This window comes from Humulus lupulus, chromosome X (assembly GCF_963169125.1).
Source record: "Humulus lupulus chromosome X, drHumLupu1.1, whole genome shotgun sequence".
Lineage (NCBI taxonomy): Eukaryota > Viridiplantae > Streptophyta > Magnoliopsida > Rosales > Cannabaceae > Humulus > Humulus lupulus.
This window is the reverse complement of record NC_084802.1, coordinates 49,069,706-49,092,056: the sequence shown is the minus strand read 5'-3', so window position 1 is coordinate 49,092,056 and position 22,351 is coordinate 49,069,706. Positions and strand designations below refer to the sequence as shown.

Genomic DNA, 22,351 nt, shown 5'->3' with positions numbered 1-22,351 from the left:
GTCATTCAGAGAATATAACTATTTTAAATGAGTCATTCAGAGTGCTCTAATTGCAATAATTGAGGAGCAATGAGCTAAAACAATCACAAAACGTGTTATTTCTATATTGTAGATGATTAGGTGACAATACTACAATATGAATGTCAGACATCACCATGAGATGTCATTTCTATATAAATCATCGTAACATTGTTTGATGTCAATAAAAATAAGAAATGACGCCAACACACATAGGATGTTGCTTTATGCAAAAGCAATGTATCATATTGCAAGTTCAGTATGAAACGTCGCTGAGCAGCGACGCTCAACGACGTTCCATGTTTGTATAAGACACCATGTGTCAGTTATACTATAAGTGATGTGTGTAGCAACCATTTTAATGTTTATTTTTATAATCTTAATTTTAATAATATCTATCATTTTTATTATAATAATTTTATTTTTGTTGTATGATAATTAAAATTATATATATAATTTGTTCGTACTTTTGTGTTATTTGTAAAGGTTGAAATTCATCATTAATATAAAAGTTATGGAATTCCAATGTCACAACTGAACCGACGAAAAAAGGAAAAATTTCCACACTTTTCATCTAGTTTGTTAATGGTTTCAGTTTAACATACAATTCAGCTCTTCTTCATCGTTAAGATACCTAAATTGCATACAATTTAATACAATAAAAATCATACCTTCTCTTACTCCAGAATGGGAGCTTTCTACTTAAGGAACAGAGTGTGTTGAAATAAAAAGAAAACCTGATATGTAGACATCTTCCAGTTTGGCTACAAATCACCTTTGAAGAGTTAAGAAATTGTTCTCTTCATGATAGAACCATACTTGCGCTTAAATCAGCTAACAGTTGTAAGCCAGTTAAAATAGACCCCTCCTTACAAGTTCAAAGCAGATTTTGTTTTCCCGTCACTGAATCTATAATGACTTTTGGTCCTGCTTAGTAACAACGAAGCATTTATACACACAGATAACAGGAAAACAACCAACACAACACAGGCAGAGATTTCTATCTTTAGGTCCCATTCAATTCATTAATTCAAGGGGCAAGGGATTAATGGAGGTAGCATAGTAAATTTAGCATAAAAGCATCCAATATTTCTGTGATAAGAGAGAGAAGAAAGCAGAAAAGTAAAAAAGAGGCATACCGGGTCCAATGGCCAGAACAGTTCTTGAGCCTGACGAAACCTGGGTAAAAGTAAGAAATTTCACGACAAGAAATTTGAATTGGTTCTTTTCTTTACAGAAAGGAATAGGATAATTTTAGATCGAGTAAGGGAGCATCTAGTTCCAGAAAGAATGAATACACCTAATTCAAACCCAAAATGTACCATTGCACTTAATACATATTAGAGTGTCTCACATCGAATAGATGTAAGATTATGGGTTACTCCACTCATTACCAATTGGTTTTGATGGAACCCGTGTTACTTACCAAACCCCACTCTATACTATGCAACATTTTCTTCTCAAACTCTCTAAAAACCTTCTCCTACATTCTAAACTTCCATCCCTCTATAAAATCTTACAATATATACAAAAAGAAAACCTAAATCATGGAGTCCACTTATGTCCTAAAAGAGCTCAAAATGATCCCAGAAGGCACAGGCAATGGACTATATGTCTAAACTAAAAAGTTTTATAATATAGGTCCAACCTCTACTACTGAGAGAAGAAACTCAGATTTCATAAAATCCCAATTCCAGAAGGATAAAAAAGTAGCAGGAGTATGTCTCCATGTGGATTATACCATTCAAAAGAACTATTTATTTGAGAATCCATTTCAACCTCAGGACAGTTTTCTCTGTTAAAAAAGCCAAAATTAGACCTTTTTTAATTTAAAACACAAATGTTTTTTGTTTTAAAAAATACTAAATACTACCACAGCCCATTTGCACTTCAATTCCTAAGATGACCTTGCATAGCTGAGCTATCCTATCTGAATCAATATCGTATATATACCTGTGTTCGCCCAGCATCAGCAACAACAAAAGTAGGAAGGCCAATGCCGTCAGCCTCTTCCTTCAGTTTATTCCTGGAAAAGAAAAACCTTAGCTCGCATAACTAGCAGAAAAGGAGTTCTTAATACGTGTTCAAGGAAGAACTAACATTTCTTGTTGGTTCTTGCAGGTGAGAACTATTTTTGGCTGCCCGCATTGCTCCCATTGTTTCAAAAGGGATCGGCGGCTGCAATATGTACAGAAAGGTTCAAGCATGAAATATCATTTATAAGAAGTAGAAAAGTCCAATAATAAATTGAGACCGAAAGAAGAACATAGCAACAATCACCTTTGCATAAGTTCTGCATACATGCCTGTGGCAGCATCTGCATTTGTGAATTAAATAATTAAGTTAATGATCACAGATCAACAAAGTAAATGATGAATACAAAACCAATGAAGCAAAAGAGCAGGTGATGAAACGGTTTAAACGGAAAGATAAGTCACAATGCAGAAACTAATAATTATCTTACGAGCACATTGAGATGCAATCTTTCCTGATTTCATCTTCAGGTCTAGTCTAACTACCAGAACCTGTCATGAGTAGTCCAACACGTTAACTCAGAGCATTAATTAGCAAAGCACAAACGAAGAATTCCACTTGATCAAGTTGTCAAAATTCGAATAAGATAACTTATAATGAAGCAACTCACAAAACCAAATAAAATTTAAAAACGAAGACAAAGAAACTGAAATAGCTAATGACTGAAAAACTATGTTCACCAGAATTTACAGGTTTCAACTGAAAGTTACCCTGGAAACATGAGACATCCTCTGGTTCTTTACATGATATAGCAGCATTAAGTTTCCTTAGCACTAAAAATAACATGTTGCCTCGTTACTATAATAAAAATATACTTTCTAACACCTTAAGCTTTTGAGAAAAATTGAGTAATATGGTGCCACACCCTACAATATGAACAACATAAATTTTACCCAAGTCTACCATTTTAAGCCTGAAATCAAATACAAGGGTCAGGGAACCACAATATAAGAAAGCAAATAGAATAAGAGCAGAAGCAATTCGTGGACCGACCATTTTAAGTTCTTGATCACCACTATTTAAGACCAAATCTTGGGTTTGGAGCTTGCTTGACGACCATTTTCTCTTTGCATTTGTCTGGTTTCCACTGGCCTTTGATAAATCAAAAAGCAAACCCAATATGAAACCAATAACAAGACCTGGAATGAAGTTCTCTGCCCTGAAACTCGACCCTAACCATTCTTTTTCTTGATTTTGTTGCTGTTTTGAATGATACCCATGAGAGTGAAATTGTCATAATTCCACTTGATATAAAAGACGCAAATAATTTAAGCTAAAATAATCAACTCGCAATTCGCATTTGGTTCATATGACACAACTGTAAAGCTTAAGCATGAGCAATATATGTGCTTCGATTATTTGAAAAACTAAAACGGCAAAAATTAAAAAAAAAAAAAAAAAGAAGAAGAAGAAGAAGCCACGCAAATTCACTTTCTTTCCAGCAGCTCCAACTTCCTCGGAAACCAAACGGAGGGCTTTGATGAACCCATGTCGGGAACATTAAGAACCGTTTATCCCATTTTGGAAACGAAGCTTTCGTTTGCCCAGTTCTATCAAAAGCCATAATTGTGTGTGTAAAGGAAACTCGGGAAAAAAGAAAGAAGGGAAGAAGGGAGAGAGTTCGAATACCTTCTTGGGAAGCTTGGAAGAGTTTCGAAACGAATCCAACATAGGTTTGAGCTGGAGTTGGAGTCGGTGGCTATCAAAGACTTTAAGGATAGAGATTAATTCAGGACCAGTATGGCCTGCAATTAGCAGTGGAAAAGCATTTGTTTTAGTTCGAACACCCGAAGTACGGCTTTTATAAACAGGGTAAGATATAGACTTAAAATAGTACCGTGTTATTTTTTTATTTAAAATATTTACGACATAATTACTATGTATTTTATACTTAAATACCTAATTTTTTATTTTTACTACTTTTTCTTTACGACAAAAATATATAAAATTGCTAAAACATTGCTTTTGTCAGTACTTCATGTCTTGAAACTGTTAAGCATATTGACTAAGTAAACATTTGTCACTTTATAATTGGTCAATTTTATATTTATTTTAAAAATATATATATTTTAAATTAGAAAAATGAATTGAAAAGATATTTTAAATTAATATAAATTTAAATAATACATATTTTGATAACAAAAATACATAAATTACAGAGTAATACATATCTGGTGAGTCAACACTTAACAACTTCAACAGAGGAGGTATTGAAAAAAGTAATGTTTTAAAAACTTTAGATATTTTTGCCGCAAAGAAAAAAGATTAGGTATTTATCTTTAACATATATTGAACATTGAATATTTTTGCTGTAAAAATAAAAGTAGGTATTTATGCTGCAAATATCTCTTTTAAAAAAATACAAAAGTATTGCTTTTGCAATTTTCTAGAATACTATTATTTTGTAAATATATTTTTTGTTGAATATCTTTTTTGCTATCAACTTAATAACATAAATTAAAGAAGATTAACACCGAGATTTTATGTGATTGAGGTTATAAAACAACCATAGTCCACGAGTTTTTAGTATTAGTGTTCTTGAAGATTGAGATGACAAACTTCAATAGAGGTTTTCTCAAGCAATGTAGAGAGTGTTGTGAGTGCAAGAAATTGTGAACAATTTTACAATGGTGCCTTATCCCTATTTATAGAGGTTGATGGCCATTAACTCTATTAATGATGAGTTATTACAAGAATATTCCCACATAAGTGGGATTAAAGGCCTAATTAAAACACTTTTATATGACAAAGGTGGCGGTAGGCCCAAGCAGATTTCACGGGGCCCAATTTGCAGGTACCATCCTACTCTTTCAAAGGAGGCATGTCCCTAACACTGTCAGAATGCAGCTGCACGTTTTCCTATGTCAGGCGGTGTTGTGGAAAATACCAATTGTCGAGTGTATGAACTCGCACTACTACAAATATAGGCTTTCTCTGCGCTTTTTTTCTAGCATTAAATTAAAAACGCAGAGAAAAGGTTCAAATGAGTTTGAAACACGAAATGGGAAAAAAATAGACTTTTCTCCGCGGTTCCATAAACAAAACTGCAGAGAAAGGTACCATTTTCTCTGCGGTTCCATAAACAAAACCGCAGAGAAAATACCTTTCTCTGCGGTTTTGTTTATGGAACCGCGGAGAAAAGTGGTACACTTTTCTCTGCAGTTTTCTTTATGGAACCGCAGAGAAAGCTTTTACCCTACATAAAACCCTCGACTCACAACCTTACTCATTCTTATAATTTCTTCCACTTTGGCAGACTCGAGAGGAACGATGCAACCCTTCTTCCCCAGCCACGGTTAGTGCTCTTTTCACCTTTTTTTTTAGTTTTTTTTTTTCATTTTCTTCCATATTTAGGCTACAACTCATGTAAATATACATATATATATTGATTTGTTTTGAAGTTTTAGGGCAAAAATGAAGATATATTGATTGAGTATAATGTGTTTTGAATGTATGTTTATAGGGTGATTTTCAAGCTTTTTTCCAACGTTTTTAAACGTTTGGGAAGGAATAAAAGTCATTTTTATTGTTCAAATCAGGTATTGATCACTAAAACATGACTTTTTTTTTGTTTTTTTTTAATTATTTCGGTTTTTTTTTATTTTTATATTATTTATCTAGCTTTTATGTATTTTGATAATGTTAATATTAATTATGTTTACTCTTTAAAATGTATTGTATTTGACATAATTTTTTATATTTTTTATGAAATAGAATATATATAATCGGAAATGAAAATAATTATATATATCGAAATTGAAAAATAATTTTTTTTTATTAAAATGGCTTTCTCTGCGGTTGTATTAACAAAACCGCAGAGAAAAGGGTACCTTTCTCCGCGGTTTTTTCAACACAACCGCAGAGAAAAGTGTGGCTTTTCTCCGCGGTTTTCATACCACTTTTCTCTGTGGTCGAATACACTGCGCTTTTCAATACTCTCGAAAACCGCAGTGTATTAAGTAAAAAAACCGCAGAGAGAGACATTTTTTGTAGTAGTGTCGACATCACTATTCGAGGCACCCAAAAAGCTGTCAGACGGTCTTGTGGTGGTCCAAGGCTGCAATGTCTGACACCTGGTGCTCTTTCTAGGCCCTGAGGACAAAGTTCCTAGACCTGGAGGACTATCGGGTTACGAAGGCAGGAAGACTGCTATGTTGGTCCTCAGGACGTGGCCTCACTTGGAGATCCACGCCTAAAATGGGATCACGACTTACTGGGGGGAGACTACACTCTGAGGAGCTTTGGGCGAGCTCCAAAGCTTTATTATCTCCCGATGAGCTTAATTACTTCTCTAATGACTGCCACGTGTCCAATGATGAAATCACAGACAATATTTTCCCCCCAAGTCTTCACTTGTTCTCGGACAGTGGAAACTTAGTCTAAGAGGAGTAATTTCAAAGTTCTTCGGGAGGTGACGTTTGGGCTCTTCATGACGCCACACTTGAAAAAGGTAAATCCACGTGTTGACTCCCCATTGCTGGGCCCATCAATCGGTGCAATTAATAAGGAGTATGTTCCACACCCAAGACATCCAATCTATACCTGAAGTGTCCTTTCGCCCTTAATTTGAGGCTTCATTTTCGCATGCTAATGATCGCGATCTGTGCCTTGATAACCATGACCATTGGATCACGCTCGAGTGCCTACCCCGTAGGTGATCAACGATCGGGTGGAGTGGCTTCCTGATGGACCCAAAACGGGTATGTTTAAAATTATACTCGCAAGCGCACGAATCGTATTTATAAAATAGTTTTCGTGTAAGCACGAGGTCGAACCCAAAGGAGTTGTCTAAAATCGAAAAAAGAAAACTATTTTAAATCAAAAGTAATAAATTCTAACCTAGTTCCAAAGATTGATGAGTTTTAATATTATGAACATAAAATAAAAGATTGAAAAATAAAGCTATTTAAGAGAATGAAAATAAACCAATAATGATTTGACAATAAGTGTTAAAAGAAAAGATTATTAAGATACTAGAATCCACAAAATGTAAGTTTAATAATATTTATTAGTATATTGATTCCCAAGTTTTAGTGATAGTTAAAATAATTTAAACTATCATTTTCCAAAAAGATTTATAATTTTAAGTACAAATTTCTTATAAAAAGATAGGATTTTTCTTCACCTTTCAAAATTATAATTTCAAAGCATTTAGTATAAATCAATATAATGAAATAACAAATAAATCAATGAACATTATTTATAAGGTAAAACATAATATTTTTGTTCTTAGCATGGATGTGTACAATTTAATGACACATCTTACACAAAGAATATTATGTTTATGCACTAAGAAGAACAAAGTGTAAATATGTTCTAACAATCTAAAATACAAGATATTTAAGATGAAAGAAATATATGAAGAAGAAAAATCCATAGACTTTGTTGCATTACAAGGGAAATCAACATACAACATAAATATTACCTAGTTACAAGTTGCTTCATCATGATCTTAATAATCTTATGAAAAAGATTAGAAGCACATAACTAGAGTAGAAATTACAAAGTAAAAGACATACATACTTGCAAAATGCTCTTAAAAAACCCAAATGGAAGAGAGAATGGTAGAGAGAAAATGGGAGAAAAAGATGGTAACCAAAACATTAAGCACCCAAAATGGTCTTCAAAACCCTTATTTATAGCCAAAATGAGATTATTAAAATAATCAATTTAAATTAAGTAAATTGATTAAATTAATAATAATATGGTAAATAGGGGTAAATTGTAGGAGTGATGATGATTTTGGGGTAAAAAGTGTGTAGAAAATGGGTAAAAAGGTGGCATTTTAGACAAGGGGACAATGAGCAAATTTATGGGCTCAAGGGGTGTATGGACAGCAGTGACAGGCGGCTGGGGCGCTAAGGGGCCTGCTGGGCGAGCTGGGGTTGGGCCGGCTGACAGGCCCACGGTGGCTGCTGGGTGATGTAGAAGCCAAATGCTGAGAAGGAGAAGGTTGATGGCTGAAGCAAGGGTGACAGCTGGCGTGGCCGAATGGATGCTGGGGAACTGCTGAAGGCTGAAGGCTGGTGGAGGTGGCAGTGGGCCTGGCGGGCCTGCTGAAGGATATGGCTGCCATAATTTGCTATTTTCTCTTCATAAATGCCACTTTTGTTTTCTTTTCTCTTCTTTCTTTCAAGCATGCAATATAATTCCTACAAGATAAAAATAAATTAAATAACAATCAAATATTTTCAATTATAAATAAATCATATTAATTATTTGAAAATATTGATTATAACTTAATTTAATAAAGCATTTAAGTTCAAAAGAATTACATTTTTAACTTCTAACTTAACAATACAAATTTCATATAATTAAATTACAACATATTATAATAAAAAATATATAAAAACATATAAAAATCTATAAAACTACACTAAGACTAATAAATTAAAAATTACATAAAAACTTAATAAGTTAATTAAAAACTCAAGAACTAAGCAACAATTAGCATATAAAATATGGTAAAATAACTCTATTTTATAGAGTTATCACTTCCACCCCAAGCTCTTCGAGTATAAAACTTGAGAACAGCCTCTCGCATACTCACTTTGGCCATTTGAAATTTGAAGATGCCAAAACCTTCAAACTCTCCCCAAGCTTCATCACTCCCATACCCCAAAATCCTCACCAGTTCTTGCATTTCCGACGACCTGGACAGTTAGAGGAAATCATCATTCTTCTGGTCGATCAACAAGAAATATTTTTCGAGTCCGCACATGGCACAACACCTACAAGGCTTTGATATTTATGGCATCTAGAAGTCTTTTTGACCTCTTTTTAGTTATTTTGGGCCCATTTTGTCGTTTTTAATGGTCGAAATGGCTCATTATGCGCTTTATGCGATTTTTCGCGTTTCTGGACATTCGACCAGAATCTAGAAAATTTTCAGATTTTGGCGAAGTTCATGATCTCCAATGGTGTTCTCCAGACCCAATCCATTGGTTTCGAGGACACCCTAGTCCCTTAGAATTCTTTCTCCTCCACTCCTCGAGCAATAGTCTTAGGGGTTCTCGTTTTGGCCTATCCTTCTTCTGGTGAAGGTGTTAACTGCTTGGTTTTGTTTTAGATGTCTAAAGAGCTACACAACCTCCACCAACAAGGATTATATCTTCGACAACGAAATATTGGAGATAGATCGAGACATGGGATGACTTCCCGAGAAGGGGAAATAAGTGGTCCCGGAGCATAATAAGGCCCTTGTGGTGAGGGAAGACATCCCTCCAATGGTGGAGAGGCCCCTTTGACTTGGCATCTCGAAAGAGGAGGCCAACATAGGTCCTCTTCCAGGGGACAACAAATATATCACCGAAGGCTTCGAGGCAGAGGAGCCCCCAAGCAAGCTGAGACATTGGGGAGCTCTTAACAGGATTATAGCCCACTTTGGAGTAGACATATGGGACATGCTGGTGCGTTTGTCCCGAGAGAATGAGAGGGCCCATGAAAGCGTCCATGGCCTCGAGGCGTGGAGCACTTCTCACCTCCAGGTAGGAGTCGCGCTACCACTCATCAATACTATGTTGACTTCCTGAAGTTCGTTGGCATAGCCCTCTTCCAGCTATCCCCGAACGGATATCAGGTGTTACCAGAGCTCTTCGTTCTATACAGAAGGCAGAATTGGCCCGCCCCTTCTCTGGTAGAGATCCTTTACATATACAGCTTCTGAGCATGCCCGAAGAAAGGGAACCATGACAGATGCTATACTTTGATGAAGTATACGTACCAGGGCATGTCTTACAAGGCTCCGTGCGGCAACAAGAGCCATGCGCGGGACTACAAAGACTACTTTTTCTAGACAAGTGGCTTTCCCACGCGGACCAATCCAACATTACTCCTGGAATTTTCCAGGGTTGGTAAGTTTCTCCTCGAGATGTTTTTGTTTATTTGTCCTCCCCTTCTTGCTAGTCCTTAGGAGTTGAGTCTTTTGTAGGTCCCTTCTGCCACACTCCTCACATTGATGCCTACAACGAGAGGTTTCAAAGAATGAAGGCCTTCCCAGACAAGAAGATGAGTCTCGCCTTCCTTGTCACTGAGGCTCATCTACGCCAGTACGAGCTTCTCCAGAAGGGTCAACACATAAGCCCTATGAACTTGTCCAGCTTCCGCGACTCGAAGAAATCATTGGCAGATGCCAGGGTTCACACGGAGTATGTGGCAGCGAGAGCGGTCCTCCACTACTAGCAGAGGATGTGCGAGGAGCACGTGGAGACAGTGTTCGCCGTCAGGCCTCTGCCAAGGCCGAAGAGAGCGAAGAGCTCAAGGTAGAGCTCGAGGTAAGGATAGTGTAACGTCTCAAATTCCCTAATAAGGCTTAGTGTCTTGATTAGGGGGCCAGAAGGGCAATAACTGATTAATTTCATTATTATGTGATGATATGCAAGATTATATGAATTATGTGAGTTATATTATAATATGTATGTATTTGCATGTTTAGGTGTATTAAGCATACATGCAGGCCCGTTTCTTATTAGAAAGGCATTTTCGTAATTTTGGCACATTGAGGGCATACTTGTATATATATATATATATATATATATGTGTGTCGTATTGATTGAGACCACATTATTATGTGGATATATTTGGGTTGTTCGGCACGAGATGATCCTAGCGAGCAAAGTAGCGGTTTAGTCATAACGGGGTTAAATACCCAACTCGGGGTGTGCCTAGAGATATTTTGGTAATTTAGTATATTACTGGGATTTATCAGGTAATGAGAAATAATTTAGAGAATATTCGAGGATATTGGAGATAACAGGAATTGTGAGACGTTAGTTATGATTAACGGGAAAAATGGCAAATGACAGATTTTCCCTTGTGAGCATTAGAGAGTAACTAATGAGCTAAAGGGCATTTTGGTCTTTTAAGTCCAAGAGGTGACTTAGTTAGTTAGGAAGGTAACCTCAGAACCTAGTAGAACAGAACATCATTTATCAGCTTAGCACACACACTCTCTCTCTCCATATTGTAACGTCCCAAATTTCCTAATTAGGCTTAAGGCCTTGATTAAGGGGCCAGAATGACAAATTATAGAATTATGTGATTATAAGATATTTATGTGCATCATTATGTGATTATGTGAGTTATATTATAATATGACTTGATATGCATGTGTTAGGTGTATTAAATATGCATGTGGGCCCATTTCTGTTTAATTGGGCAATTTTCATAATTTGACCAGTTTTGGGTATATTGGGCATATATGTCACTACACCAAACACCCATTACCATAACACATCATTATAATACTATTTAAAAAGAGTTATGGTATATTATCAAATTTCAGGCGGCAAATAAAATAAAAAAGCGCCAATTTCCCTTTGACCCATTTCCCCTTTCCCTTTGACCTATCTCTCTCGGTCTCTCACTCCCCTTCACGGAAGACAAATCCTGAGAAGAGGCACATCTCCTCTCTCTCGGATCTCTTTCTCCCACCAGACCTCTCTCCTTCCCTCTTTCTCTCTCACCTGTCTTTATGGAGCCCGACCTTCCCTATCATCGGCAAACGGCGCAAATGACAGGGGCTCGTGGGTCTTGTGAAAATGACGGGCTCAGGGCGTGGGTGGCTCGGTCTCACGGAGGGGGTGGGTGGCTCGGTCTTGCAGAGGGCGTGGGTGGCTCAGTCTTGAAAGTAACAGCTGGTTATGGAGAGAATGGTAAGTGTATTTACTGGAGAGCTTTATCTCTGATGTGTTGAACTTGTAGAAACCTAGTTATGAGACACGCTAAAGAAATTGGTAATATAGTTTCATTCTTGTTTTTGTACCAGTATCACTTAGAATAATATAAGGCCTTGTGCTAATTTTGTAATACAAACATGTGTTGATTTAGGATTTCTTGAGTTTCTTTATTTCACTGCAGGTCTTTGAAGAGGACCTGTTAAAAATTGGCTCTGTAGTCCGAATATTGGAAGAAAAATGTGTCAAGATAAATGAAGAGAAGGAAAAAATTGAGCAAACTGTGAAAAAATTGCAAGGTTTTGACTGGCTAGCACATCTATAGCTATTCTTTTTTATCTGTTGGAATCATTGTAAAAATGTTTTGACATATCTAAAGAATCTACTTGACCAAATCGACCATTTAATTTTGTGACACTGACATGTCCTTCCATGCTAGATAGTATACCTGGGTGCACTCACTCGGCTTTTAAAAATAATCAGAAGATGTGTAGTCAACTCATAAGAGTTAAAATCATTTAGAATTTTGTATCCAATATCTCGAACAGTTCTTTAGTTTGTCTAACTAAAGGTCCCTGATTTCTAGGTATTGTTACGAGGAGGCCACTGGTGTTGCAACTTCATAAGACAGAAGATGGTCAGACTGAGTATGCGGAGTTTCTTCATGCTCCTAGAAAGAAGTATACTGATTTTGGTGAGTTAATTTTCTTATCTGGGAATTTCTTCTCGATTAAGACATTTATCATTTATTGAGGGTTTTTATTCTATTTGTTTAAAGATATTCTTTCTATTGTATTTTTTTCTTTTCTGCAGCTGCTGTGCGTAAGGAGATCCAAGATGAGATAGATCGTATTACTGGGAAATCTAAGCAAATATCTAACATTCCAATTCATCTGAGCATATATTCTCCAAATGGTTTGTACTTTCATTTCATATGGAAATAAAAAAATATATATCATCAGTAATTTCTCAAATTTCATATCCTTTCTTATTTTTTAATCTTTCCTTTATATTGCAACTTCTTGGTGGTGATTGTCCCTTATACCCCTTAATTGTCTATTAACCAAGATGTGTGCTGATGAATCTCTTTGTCTGAAGAACTATTGAAGAAAAGACAAGTTAAGCATAGATAAGTTATCCATACTGTAAAATTGCAACAGAAAGCTCCAATATCTTAGAAGATCAGAAAAGTAATACATCCTTAAAATCTATTACACCAAACAACTATGGGGCAACCCACTTTCAGCTTCTCTACCATGTCATTGAAAATTCTGCTATACTTGTCATACTTAAAGTTTTTATTTTGCGATGGTAACCTTGTTTTGCTGGCGACTCCTTGATGGATCTGCTGTGAAATTTATAATTTCTTTAGTCCATCTACAATGATCGGTAATCCAATCCACTAGCAAACTGTAAATTCTTATGGAAAGCATACTCTGTTGTCTGTTATATACACTTAAACTCTTCTCGTAAATTGTTACAAGCATGCTTTATTTGTGCAAATGAAATTGGAGATCACTGTTAGCTTTTCATACAAGTGTTCATCTTGAGCTTTATTTGTTTTCTTGGATTCTATGGATGATTATTCATATTACATTGCCTTGTTGATGAAACACTTATATTCTACGATGGTTTTAATTGTATAATCTATAATGACTAAAATCACGTTTCCTCTGGCAGTTGTAAACTTGACAGTCATAGATCTTCCTAGGTTGACAAAGGTTGCTGTAGGTAATAATTTTCTCTAATCTATATAATTCAGTCAAAGAAAATGGCAATTCCTTTCTTTATTTGGTAAATATAATGAATATATAATATCAAGTAACAAAATTTGGCTGTTGCAGAGGGACAACCGGAAACCATTGTTGAAGATATTGAAAATATGGTCTGCTCTTATGTTGAGAAGGTGAGTACATGAAACATTTCTTTTTTTATTTCTCTCTGTTCTTTTTTTATATTTTTATTTTTGAATTCGAAATAAATGGTGGCAGTTTTCCTAGCTCATGTAGTCACTTGATAAACCAAACACAGAAATAAACGGTGATACTATAAATCTAGAAAAGTAAATAGATGTTCATTGCCTATTGTAGATTCTTATTAAAGGAAAACAAAGTGTCTTCTTGTTTTTAAGAGATGGAGGTGTGAGCCGTGAAAATGTATTTCATATGGCTTCTCAAGAAATTGTTGGTATTTTTTTACCCATCATCTCTAAAAACATCTGCCAAATCCAGTATCACTACCATCAAAATATTAGATACTGCAAGAGTATCTACCAAGTCATGAGCTCCAAATTAATTATATATTGATGCAAAACAATTCATTTTTTTTCTTCTTTTTTCTGGGAAACTAATTAATATTATTATTATTTTTATTCCTCCCCTCTTAAGTTGCAAACTGTTTGGGCCAGTGCAATTATTATTATTATTATTTTTAATTTCATCATCTAAGAAACCAATTTATTAAATGAAGCAATGGAATTTCACATTTTAGGATGAAAATATTCATGTTCTTTCTTCTAGAACTCAATTTTGTGAATATGGCAATCATATATTTGGGTTTTGGATTAAATTGCTACTTTCTTACATGCCATTGCTTCATTGGTTGAAAAGCTTTCATAAAGAAGGGCCAACAGTCAGTTTTATCTAGTATTTTTATATTCACCAATATGCGTTTGTGTCTTAAAAAAATGCAATGCAGTTGTTCCTATCAATTTCTTAGATTGTAAAAATTATGGAGTTCTGCCCCTATGTCAGCTGCAATTTCTACCTCAAGGGGAAGGATATCATTTACCTTATACAACTGTCTTTCTAAGTTCTAACTAAATATGCCTTACCAAGCTATTAACAGAAGAATCAAACTGCTTTTTCTCTTTAGTGTTTATAATAGTTTTTGTAGGACGTTGGGATTGTACTTTTTAAAATATTTGAAACTGTATAATGGAAGACAAAATATCTCTTGTGCTTATTGGTCTGCGTAAAGAGCGGGTAATAAGGGATTGATTCTCTCTTTGGGCCAAACAAATAAAACTATACTGATATGTTCTTTTCCCAAATTAGTGATCTGTGTCATGTTTTTGGTGTTACATTATATAGAAGGATATGCATTAACCATGTATATATATGTATATCTATTATCTGAAGAAAACAAAATTACAATTTGTTGTTCATATATATATATATTATCATGTAATCTTATAACTCTCTCTCTCTCTCTTCTTTTACATTCATCAGTTTTTCTTGTAGAGGCTAAGAAATAATTTTTCTTCATTGTAATTTGATATTTCAGGTGAAAGAACATTTGGGGTGCTAACAAAACTTGATTCAAAACTTGGACAGTGTATTATAGTAAACTATTCGGTTCTTATAATTACAAAATGATTTGCTGTTGTCTATCCTTGTGCAGATCTCTACAAATTTTTATTCTCCAAATATGAATGTTGTCAATGAGAACTTCCTCCCTCTGCCCAAACGCCTTGATGACTGCATAGCGTAAGGGGATGCTATTTACATCATATATATTTATGTATCTATTTTTGCTGCTTTAGTTGCATTCATTAAATATTACTTGTGTCGTACCATTAATTTATATGTTGATTTAGGGAATTACTAGCATATTTTGTTGAGACATTTATTTTCTCAATCAACTTGATGACCTTAAAAATTATCTACTTTATATTAGGTATGTAGAAAACAATCCACAGTATGCTGAATCCGGCGTTTACTTACTCAAATTTCGACAACTGCAGGCAGAAACAAATTTATGCAGATAGCTGATTAGATAACGTTACATTTTTGCACATTCTTCCACTAAAATTTGTTTCCATTTCCAATAATTTAGTAATTTTTTTGTTATGACAGTCTCGAGCATTGGGTATGATTCGCTCTCATGTACTTTATGTACTCAAAAGTGCGTCTTCTCAGGTAAAATAATGTAGGGGTTGAATTAATGCGCTCCATTGTTTTGTGCTGTTTTGTTGGGTTGGTAGACCTCTGTTTCTGTCTCCTTTTGGTCTTAAATCAAGTGCTCTGTTTGTTACCTAAAAAAGAGAACGTTCTGGTTCTATATGGTTATTGTTTCTTCATCAGGTTCAGTCAGCAATCCGGAGCAATAGTAGCAGCAAGGCATCTCTTGTTGAGGGTGTAGAGGCATCTGTTATATTGGCCAGGCTTTCAGAAATGGGAACAAGCTTCCTTTTGTTGCTGCTCAAATTGGCCAGGCTTTCAGAAATGAGGTTCTTGGATACATTTTTCATCAGTCACATATGTATCTTTTCAGTCATCCCTATCCATACTTTTTCTACTATGCATTTGTTATTACTTTTAGGATCTCTAAAGCTCTGTTTGATAATTGGATTCTATTGAGAGAGCAAGCAAATAATTTTTTGTTAAATCTTAAACTTTGTGGTAGGAAAATGTAATGTATATTGATAGTATTTAGAATGATTATATTGACTATGAAAGATACAAATTTCAAAATAAAGTTTTATATGGTTAGCTTTCTCTTTCTTTAACTTTAGTTGTTGGTGTTGTCATTGTTTTTTTATTTTTATTTTTGGTTCTGATTGAATTAGTCTTGGGCTTGGTAACTGGACAAGTTGTAATTTAAGATATTTTGTAGCTTAACATAGTTCAGAGTTCGATCAGCAACAGAATTCGACAGCATCGAGGATGGCCGAAGTTTTAGAGGCACATCCTAAGGTACAGGATGCAGCAATTTGTCACTGGACAGATTATAATTTAATACTTATCTTTTTATTTGTTAGTATCATGTATTGTGAATTGATAGTGTGACAACATTTTTGACAGGTGGCTCAGGTCTATTATCCTGGCTTGAAAAGTCATCCTGAACATGAACTTGCCAAGAGGCAAATGACTGGTTTTGGTGGTGTCGTCAGTTTTGATGTGAGCATTGTTGACTATTTTTCATCTATTTAGCTTGCTTTCGTGAGCCCGATATATGTTATTTCTACCTCTACTCATTGGTATGTTCAATCTCAACTGGTGTATTGCTTGACTATGCAGATTGATGGCGACTTACATACCACCATCAAATTCATTGATGCACTTAAAATTCCATACATTGCCCCATCTTTTGGTGGCTGTGAGAGTATTGTGGATCAACCAGCAATTATGTCTTATTGGTACTGCCCTTGAATTTTCAATATATTGATTGAAAATGTAATTATTATTTGTCAGTAGTAAGTTTTATCATGACAAGGTCGGATTATCATACACCCTCATGGATGCATATTCTTTAATGAAAAGATTAGCAAAGTTTAGCTTATAAATAACCCAAATAAAATTCAGATTACTATGAGGCCTAAGGAGTAAATAGTTTTGGCATAGATGCCTAGGCAGAGTGATAAAATTGCTTTTGTTAGAGCTTTTCAGTTTGTAGTACGGTAGGACCTGTAGTAATTTGAGATTATTTTACATCTCTAAAGATGGCTTTTCTTCTTCTTTTCTTTTCAATTAAAGCTTCAGCTCAAGTGCACATTTTTCTTCTATATGAGGTATTAATGTTTATCTATTGAAATAAAATAGAAGAAAAAAGAGTGCAAGTAATTTTTGTGTTGATTAAACTATGTGTTGATATTTATTAACTCCTAATTTATACTTGTACCATATATATATAGTGATGAAAAGACTAGATTATATTTAACACATACAAGGTCATCTCTCTATGTCTTAGTTATTTTAATTGTTGCTTAAACTGAAGAGATTTAAAAATTGAGGCACTAAGTTCAGCTCAAAATATTTATTGGCCTTTGTAAGCAATGATTGGGTTAAGCTATTATTTCAATGCCCTTAATAATGTATTTTTCAAGTAATATCTATCTAATTTTTTTTTTTGAATCCTGAGTAAGAAATTTGAGTTTGAAATCTCTTTGTTAATCTATATGTGGAGATCTTTCCTACAAATCCTAACTAACCTAATGATATTAGCTGTAAACTAACTAGCTGTAAACTCTTTTTTTTTTTTTTTTTTGTATTTTATAGTAATAGTATTGAATGGTTGGAGTTAGATATCATTAATAATTAATATACATTTATGAATAATATTTATAAACTAAAAATTATATAGTCTAAGTTTATAAAATAAACTAATATACACTATGTAATTAATATACATTATGGATATGATTAGAGTGGAGTTTTGTCCTGAAATATACAAACAAAGGGAATCAAAATTTAGTTTAGCAAACAATATTTCTTTTCTTTGGTCCCTTCAAGTCTGACTTTCGGCAGGGGTTGGTTGCTTATGTTGTGTTGTATTCTACTTTGTTTTAATGAATTAAGTGTGTGGCCTCTGTCTAGGAAAATACCATTTTAAATTAAAAAAAAATCCAACACAGCTGTTTGAAAAGTGCACTAATTTATCGAGTCCATGTGCCTAAGATGATGCCATTTGCAAGTTTCTTCTCTTTTTCCACTTGCTGCCCCTGTTTTGCATTTGTTCACTAGTAATATTTCTGCAATCTGGTGCTCTTTTAGGCTGCTTAGGAGAGATCCAATGGGTGCACTTGGCTATGCAAGTTTGAAATAAATAATCCAAACTTGTAATGTAGATTATTGCTGCTAGTCTAGAATGTGCATGTGTTCGAGTTCCTTGTTAAAATAGTCAAAATATGGTCCAACTATTTCACTACAGTCATGGGAACAACAGCTAACCACAGTATTTATCAATTCATAATACATGAACTTTAGTCTTTGGCACAAAGAGCAATCGAGATATATCATCATGAAGGATTTTAGTATTGATGTTTCTCACTTGTTTTTAATATTTAGCTTCAATGGACAGAGAGATGTTTTTCTTTCCTTTTATATTTCCCCTGCCTGTTTAAAACCATGGAGTTGGAAAATTACATAGGATATGTTTTTTGTTAGGACCATGTACACTACAACAACACTTCATTGAAGCACTACTATTTCTTTTATCTTGCACTACTCTTCTCTACTGATTCTCTTTTATTTTATTGTTCATCTGAAAATTCCCTAGCTCTTTCTTGATAGCTCTCTTATTTTATTGAACTAAAACAGATAAGTATTTATCTTAGTTTTCCATTTTCTTCTTTTGAAGTTTTCAATGTATCATTTAAGAAAAGACTGTAAGTTTGTTGTTGTGGTGGCAAGAACTTTTGTTCTTAATAATAAAAGGACTTTTTTTTTTACAATGTGCAGGTATATTGAGATGATTTCTTTGGAGCAATTCTTGACAACATTTGTAGTTGAGGCCTTTAGAATGGAAGAATGTATTTCACTAATTTTTGTATACATTTCTTGTTTTGTATTTAGTGATAAAGTAATCTGAATTGGGCATAAATTATGTTGTAATATGATTTCTTAAGCTTAGACTAGTAGACTAAATATTGTAATTACATTTGAGTAATTAATAAAAATCTATTTATGTTACATTATTTGGCTTCAACTTTCATATTTGTTGTCCTAGTTTTGTGTAAGTAAAAAAAAGATTATGTTTCTCTAAACTAATATAACACATGTGTTATACTAAAGTGTAGTATAACACAAAAAATGTGTTATACTAAAGTATAGTATAACACAAAAAATGTGTTATGCTAAAGTGTAGGATAACACAAAAAAAGTGTTATACTAAAGTGTAGTATAACACAAAAAAAGTGTTATACTAAAGTGTAGTATAACACAAAAAAAGTGTTATAGTATCGACTATAAATAACATAATTCAACACTTATCTATGTATTAAAATAACACAGAAATTGTGTTATCGCTGACAGTACAATAACACATATGTATAACACTGATAAAGTGTTATGTAAAGTACCCTGACCTACGATAACATAGTCTATCTTAACACATCAGAAAGTGTTATCGTAGGTTTTGATAACACATTTTTGGTGTTATTAAAAGCATTTTTTCTTGTAGTGTGTGATATATATGTGTGTGAGACCACATTATTATGTGAGTATGTTTGGGTTACTCGGCACAAGACGATCCTAGGGAGCAAGCTAGTGGGAAAGTCACAACGGGACCCATACTTGACTTGGAGTGAGTCAAGGGGTATATTAGGTATTTAGCACATTACTGGGATATTGGGTAATGGGAATGATTATTTGATGATATATTGGGAGTTAGTGAGATCAAGGGTAAATTCTGGGAATTTTGACTATTTTACCCCTGGGGGGCATTTTTTGAACCCCGAGCATTAGGATTTGCTTGAGGTTACTTAATCTTGAAGTAACCCGTCAGAAATAAAAAGAACGTTCAGAACGCTCTCTCTCTCTCTCGTTCCCTTTTCGATACTCGTTCGCATTTTCAAAGGAAACTCGAGTTTTAGGACTCAGATTCAAGCAAGGATTGAGGCATAGCGATTCTAGGGAAGATTATAAGCTTATTAGCAAGAGTATTTAGTTGGGAAACAACCCAATAGAAGGTAATCTGAGTTTTAAGTTTTCAAGTTTTTAAGCTTTGATTGGATTTTATGTTTTGATGAGTTTTTGGATGGTTTGAGGCTTGGGATTTAATGGTTTTGGGAAATTGGGATGTTCGGGAACTTTGATTTTGGGATTTGGATATGTTTGGATAGGTTTTTGGAAGGTTTTAAAAGGGAGAAAATGAAGAAAATGGCTGGGTTCGTGGTCAAGTCGCGACCTTGTTCTAGCAAGTAGCGACCTGAGTGAACCCAGAATCAGGAGGGATCTCTGTCAGGGAGGTGCGTCGTGACCCTCAGGGCCAAGTTGCGACTTGCCTGTGCATTTTTTACTAGATTTTGTTTTTAGTCATGGGAACTTAACTCTAAGGGCTTGGAATCGATCCTACTACCCAATTTGGTAGGATTCGACGTCCCGGAGGCTAGGACTCAGTCCGGAAGTATTTATTTACTCGTTTTTTTATGGGATTTTATATTATGGTTGTGACTAGGTGACTGCTAGGGGCTTGGAAACAGGATCGTGCTTGAGGGTCGTTTATTGATAACCTGTGCTTGGACCAAAGGTAAGAAAACTGTGCCCAGTATGTGATGCATGTGATACCTGTGGTTATGGCATGGCATGAGTGTTGAATAAGGAATTGATCAGAGCTTGAGTCTCTGTAATTGTGCATGATTATCATTATGCTTGTCATTATTGGTTAAGCATGCTGAATGCTTTATATTTGGATGTTTGAATGTGCATGATTATAATTATGCTGGTGATTATTGATGATGCATGTTGAGTTCTGTTAGGAGTATATCCTAAAAGCATGTAAAAGACATTTATTATTTCAATGAAAAAATAAATACAATGGTCTATTATTGTTATATTTAGATTATTAAATTATTGTTTGAATAATTTTGTAAATATCATAAAAATTCCTTATTTATTATTGAGGATGTGATATTATATTAGTACGAGAGAATTAAGATCACATGAATGAATAAAAATACTCAACAACAACAAATTGAAGTTATGGAATTCTTTAATTGGGGTTGTAAGTACGGTTTGTTGAGTATCATGTTGATACAAATAATCTAGATTCGGATTATTGATGTGGTAAGACATCTCGGTAAATGTGCTTTATATAATATGATTATATATGACATGGACCGATATGAATAAAAGTCTTTATCCAAAAACCATTTAATAATAAAGACTTGTAATTCATATCATAACTGATGATCATTTATAGATCAACCTAAATCCTGAGTGTTCATGAACTCCTGTTCATGTTTATTAAATCTTTTGATTCATTCATTAAGGTCTCTTCATAGAATGAGGCTAATGACTTTTGTTTTGAAGATTTAATATCATGGATGGCTGGGAACATGTATCAACAATACGAAATCTAATCTTTCCTAACGGGTCGTATATTGGTTCCCTTAAGGGTTAATTCTGGAACTGAATGATTTTGAGCTCAAATGAATAATTAGATTATAGATTAATTATTCACTAGTGAATTAATGGTACTTAAGGAATAAGAAGTAAATTAGAAAGGTAAAATGGTAATTCTTCCATTCTAATTTATGAACTAATTAATTAGAGAGTTGAACTATTGTAAGATGGTTATATCAATAGACAACTTAAAATAAGATTTCTGTAAAAGTATATCTATAACATAAAGAGTTCAATTATGAATTTATAGTGGAGAAATATCATAAATAAATTAACTATTATGATTAAAGAGTTTAATTATTTAGTTTCAATTTATTGGAGCTTAATGTTATAGGTCCATGGTCCCCAAAATGGCTCAAACAAACACTGACAAAGATAAATGCAAAAATGGGCAAAATGACTTATTTGATAAGTAAAAATATTGTTCTATGCACTAAACATAATTATTGTATAATTATGTGTAATTAATTAATTATTTGATTTAACAAAAATATAATTAATTTTGAATTCATTTATTTTTTGGATTTTTGGTATTTAAATAATAATAAAAAAATTGGGAAAAATCACATGCCTTCCTTGGCATGTGGTACACGTGTAGCACAGTGCACAGTCACTGTGCTACACGCATGAGAAACTAATAGTAGTTTCTTTGTTCCACAATTTTAGTTATTTAAATATTAAATAAATAATGAGATATTGTAATATGATTAAAATATTATTATTTAAACAAAATCTGATAACTAATTAGTTATTTTTTAAATTGTTTAAAATAACTAATAT

At 34.0% G+C, this 22,351-nt stretch overlaps 2 protein-coding genes and 1 long non-coding RNA gene across 4 annotated transcripts; 2 read left to right on the top strand and 1 right to left on the bottom strand.

The window, feature by feature from the left end:
- Positions 1–511: 511 nt before the first annotated feature.
- Positions 512–3,839, bottom strand: LOC133804031 (uncharacterized). 2 transcript variants are annotated; one of them, XM_062242177.1, is made up of 8 exons: positions 3,682–3,839; positions 3,046–3,252; positions 2,483–2,543; positions 2,299–2,335; positions 2,119–2,196; positions 1,972–2,044; positions 1,158–1,197; positions 512–948 (listed from the first exon to the last, which is right to left on the bottom strand). In XM_062242177.1, exons 1-8 carry the CDS (start codon positions 3,721–3,723, stop codon positions 896–898), a joined length of 591 nt encoding a protein of 196 aa, XP_062098161.1. In that variant the 5' UTR covers positions 3,724–3,839; the 3' UTR covers positions 512–895. The 2 variants fall into 2 exon arrangements, with proteins under 2 accessions (XP_062098161.1, XP_062098162.1); XM_062242178.1 differs by having other exon boundaries at positions 512–945.
- An 8,393-nt stretch (positions 3,840–12,232) lies between these two features.
- Positions 12,233–13,632, top strand: LOC133807172 (uncharacterized). Its single transcript, XR_009879215.1, has 4 exons — positions 12,233–12,420; positions 12,540–12,641; positions 13,407–13,457; positions 13,571–13,632. It is a non-coding gene; the product is annotated as an uncharacterized LOC133807172 (long non-coding RNA).
- A 2,476-nt stretch (positions 13,633–16,108) lies between these two features.
- On the top strand, positions 16,109–16,879 carry LOC133805793 (cystathionine gamma-synthase 1, chloroplastic-like). Its single transcript, XM_062243946.1, has 3 exons — positions 16,109–16,423; positions 16,532–16,627; positions 16,748–16,879. Exons 1-3 carry the CDS (start codon positions 16,394–16,396, stop codon positions 16,877–16,879), a joined length of 258 nt encoding a protein of 85 aa, XP_062099930.1. The 5' UTR covers positions 16,109–16,393.
- The last annotated feature ends 5,472 nt before the right edge of the window (positions 16,880–22,351 follow it).

What these genes read in the sequence shown, in the direction of transcription:
- LOC133805793 (XM_062243946.1), top strand. Translation starts at nt 16,394, where the DNA reads ATGGCCGAAGTTTTAGAGGCACATCCTAAG. An exon ending in TTTTAGAGGCACATCCTAAG is followed by an intron (nt 16,424 to 16,531) that starts GTACAGGATGCA and finishes CATTTTTGACAG; the next exon opens with GTGGCTCAGGTCTATTATCC. An exon ending in GTGGTGTCGTCAGTTTTGAT is followed by an intron (nt 16,628 to 16,747) that starts GTGAGCATTGTT and finishes TTGACTATGCAG; the next exon opens with ATTGATGGCGACTTACATAC.
- LOC133804031 (XM_062242177.1), bottom strand. Translation starts at nt 3,723, where the DNA reads ATGTTGGATTCGTTTCGAAACTCTTCCAAGCTTCCCAAGAAG. An exon ending in CTTCCAAGCTTCCCAAGAAG is followed by an intron (nt 3,253 to 3,681) that starts GTATTCGAACTC and finishes CATTCAAAACAG; the next exon opens with CAACAAAATCAAGAAAAAGA. An exon ending in TATGCAGAACTTATGCAAAG is followed by an intron (nt 2,197 to 2,298) that starts GTGATTGTTGCT and finishes TACATATTGCAG; the next exon opens with CCGCCGATCCCTTTTGAAAC.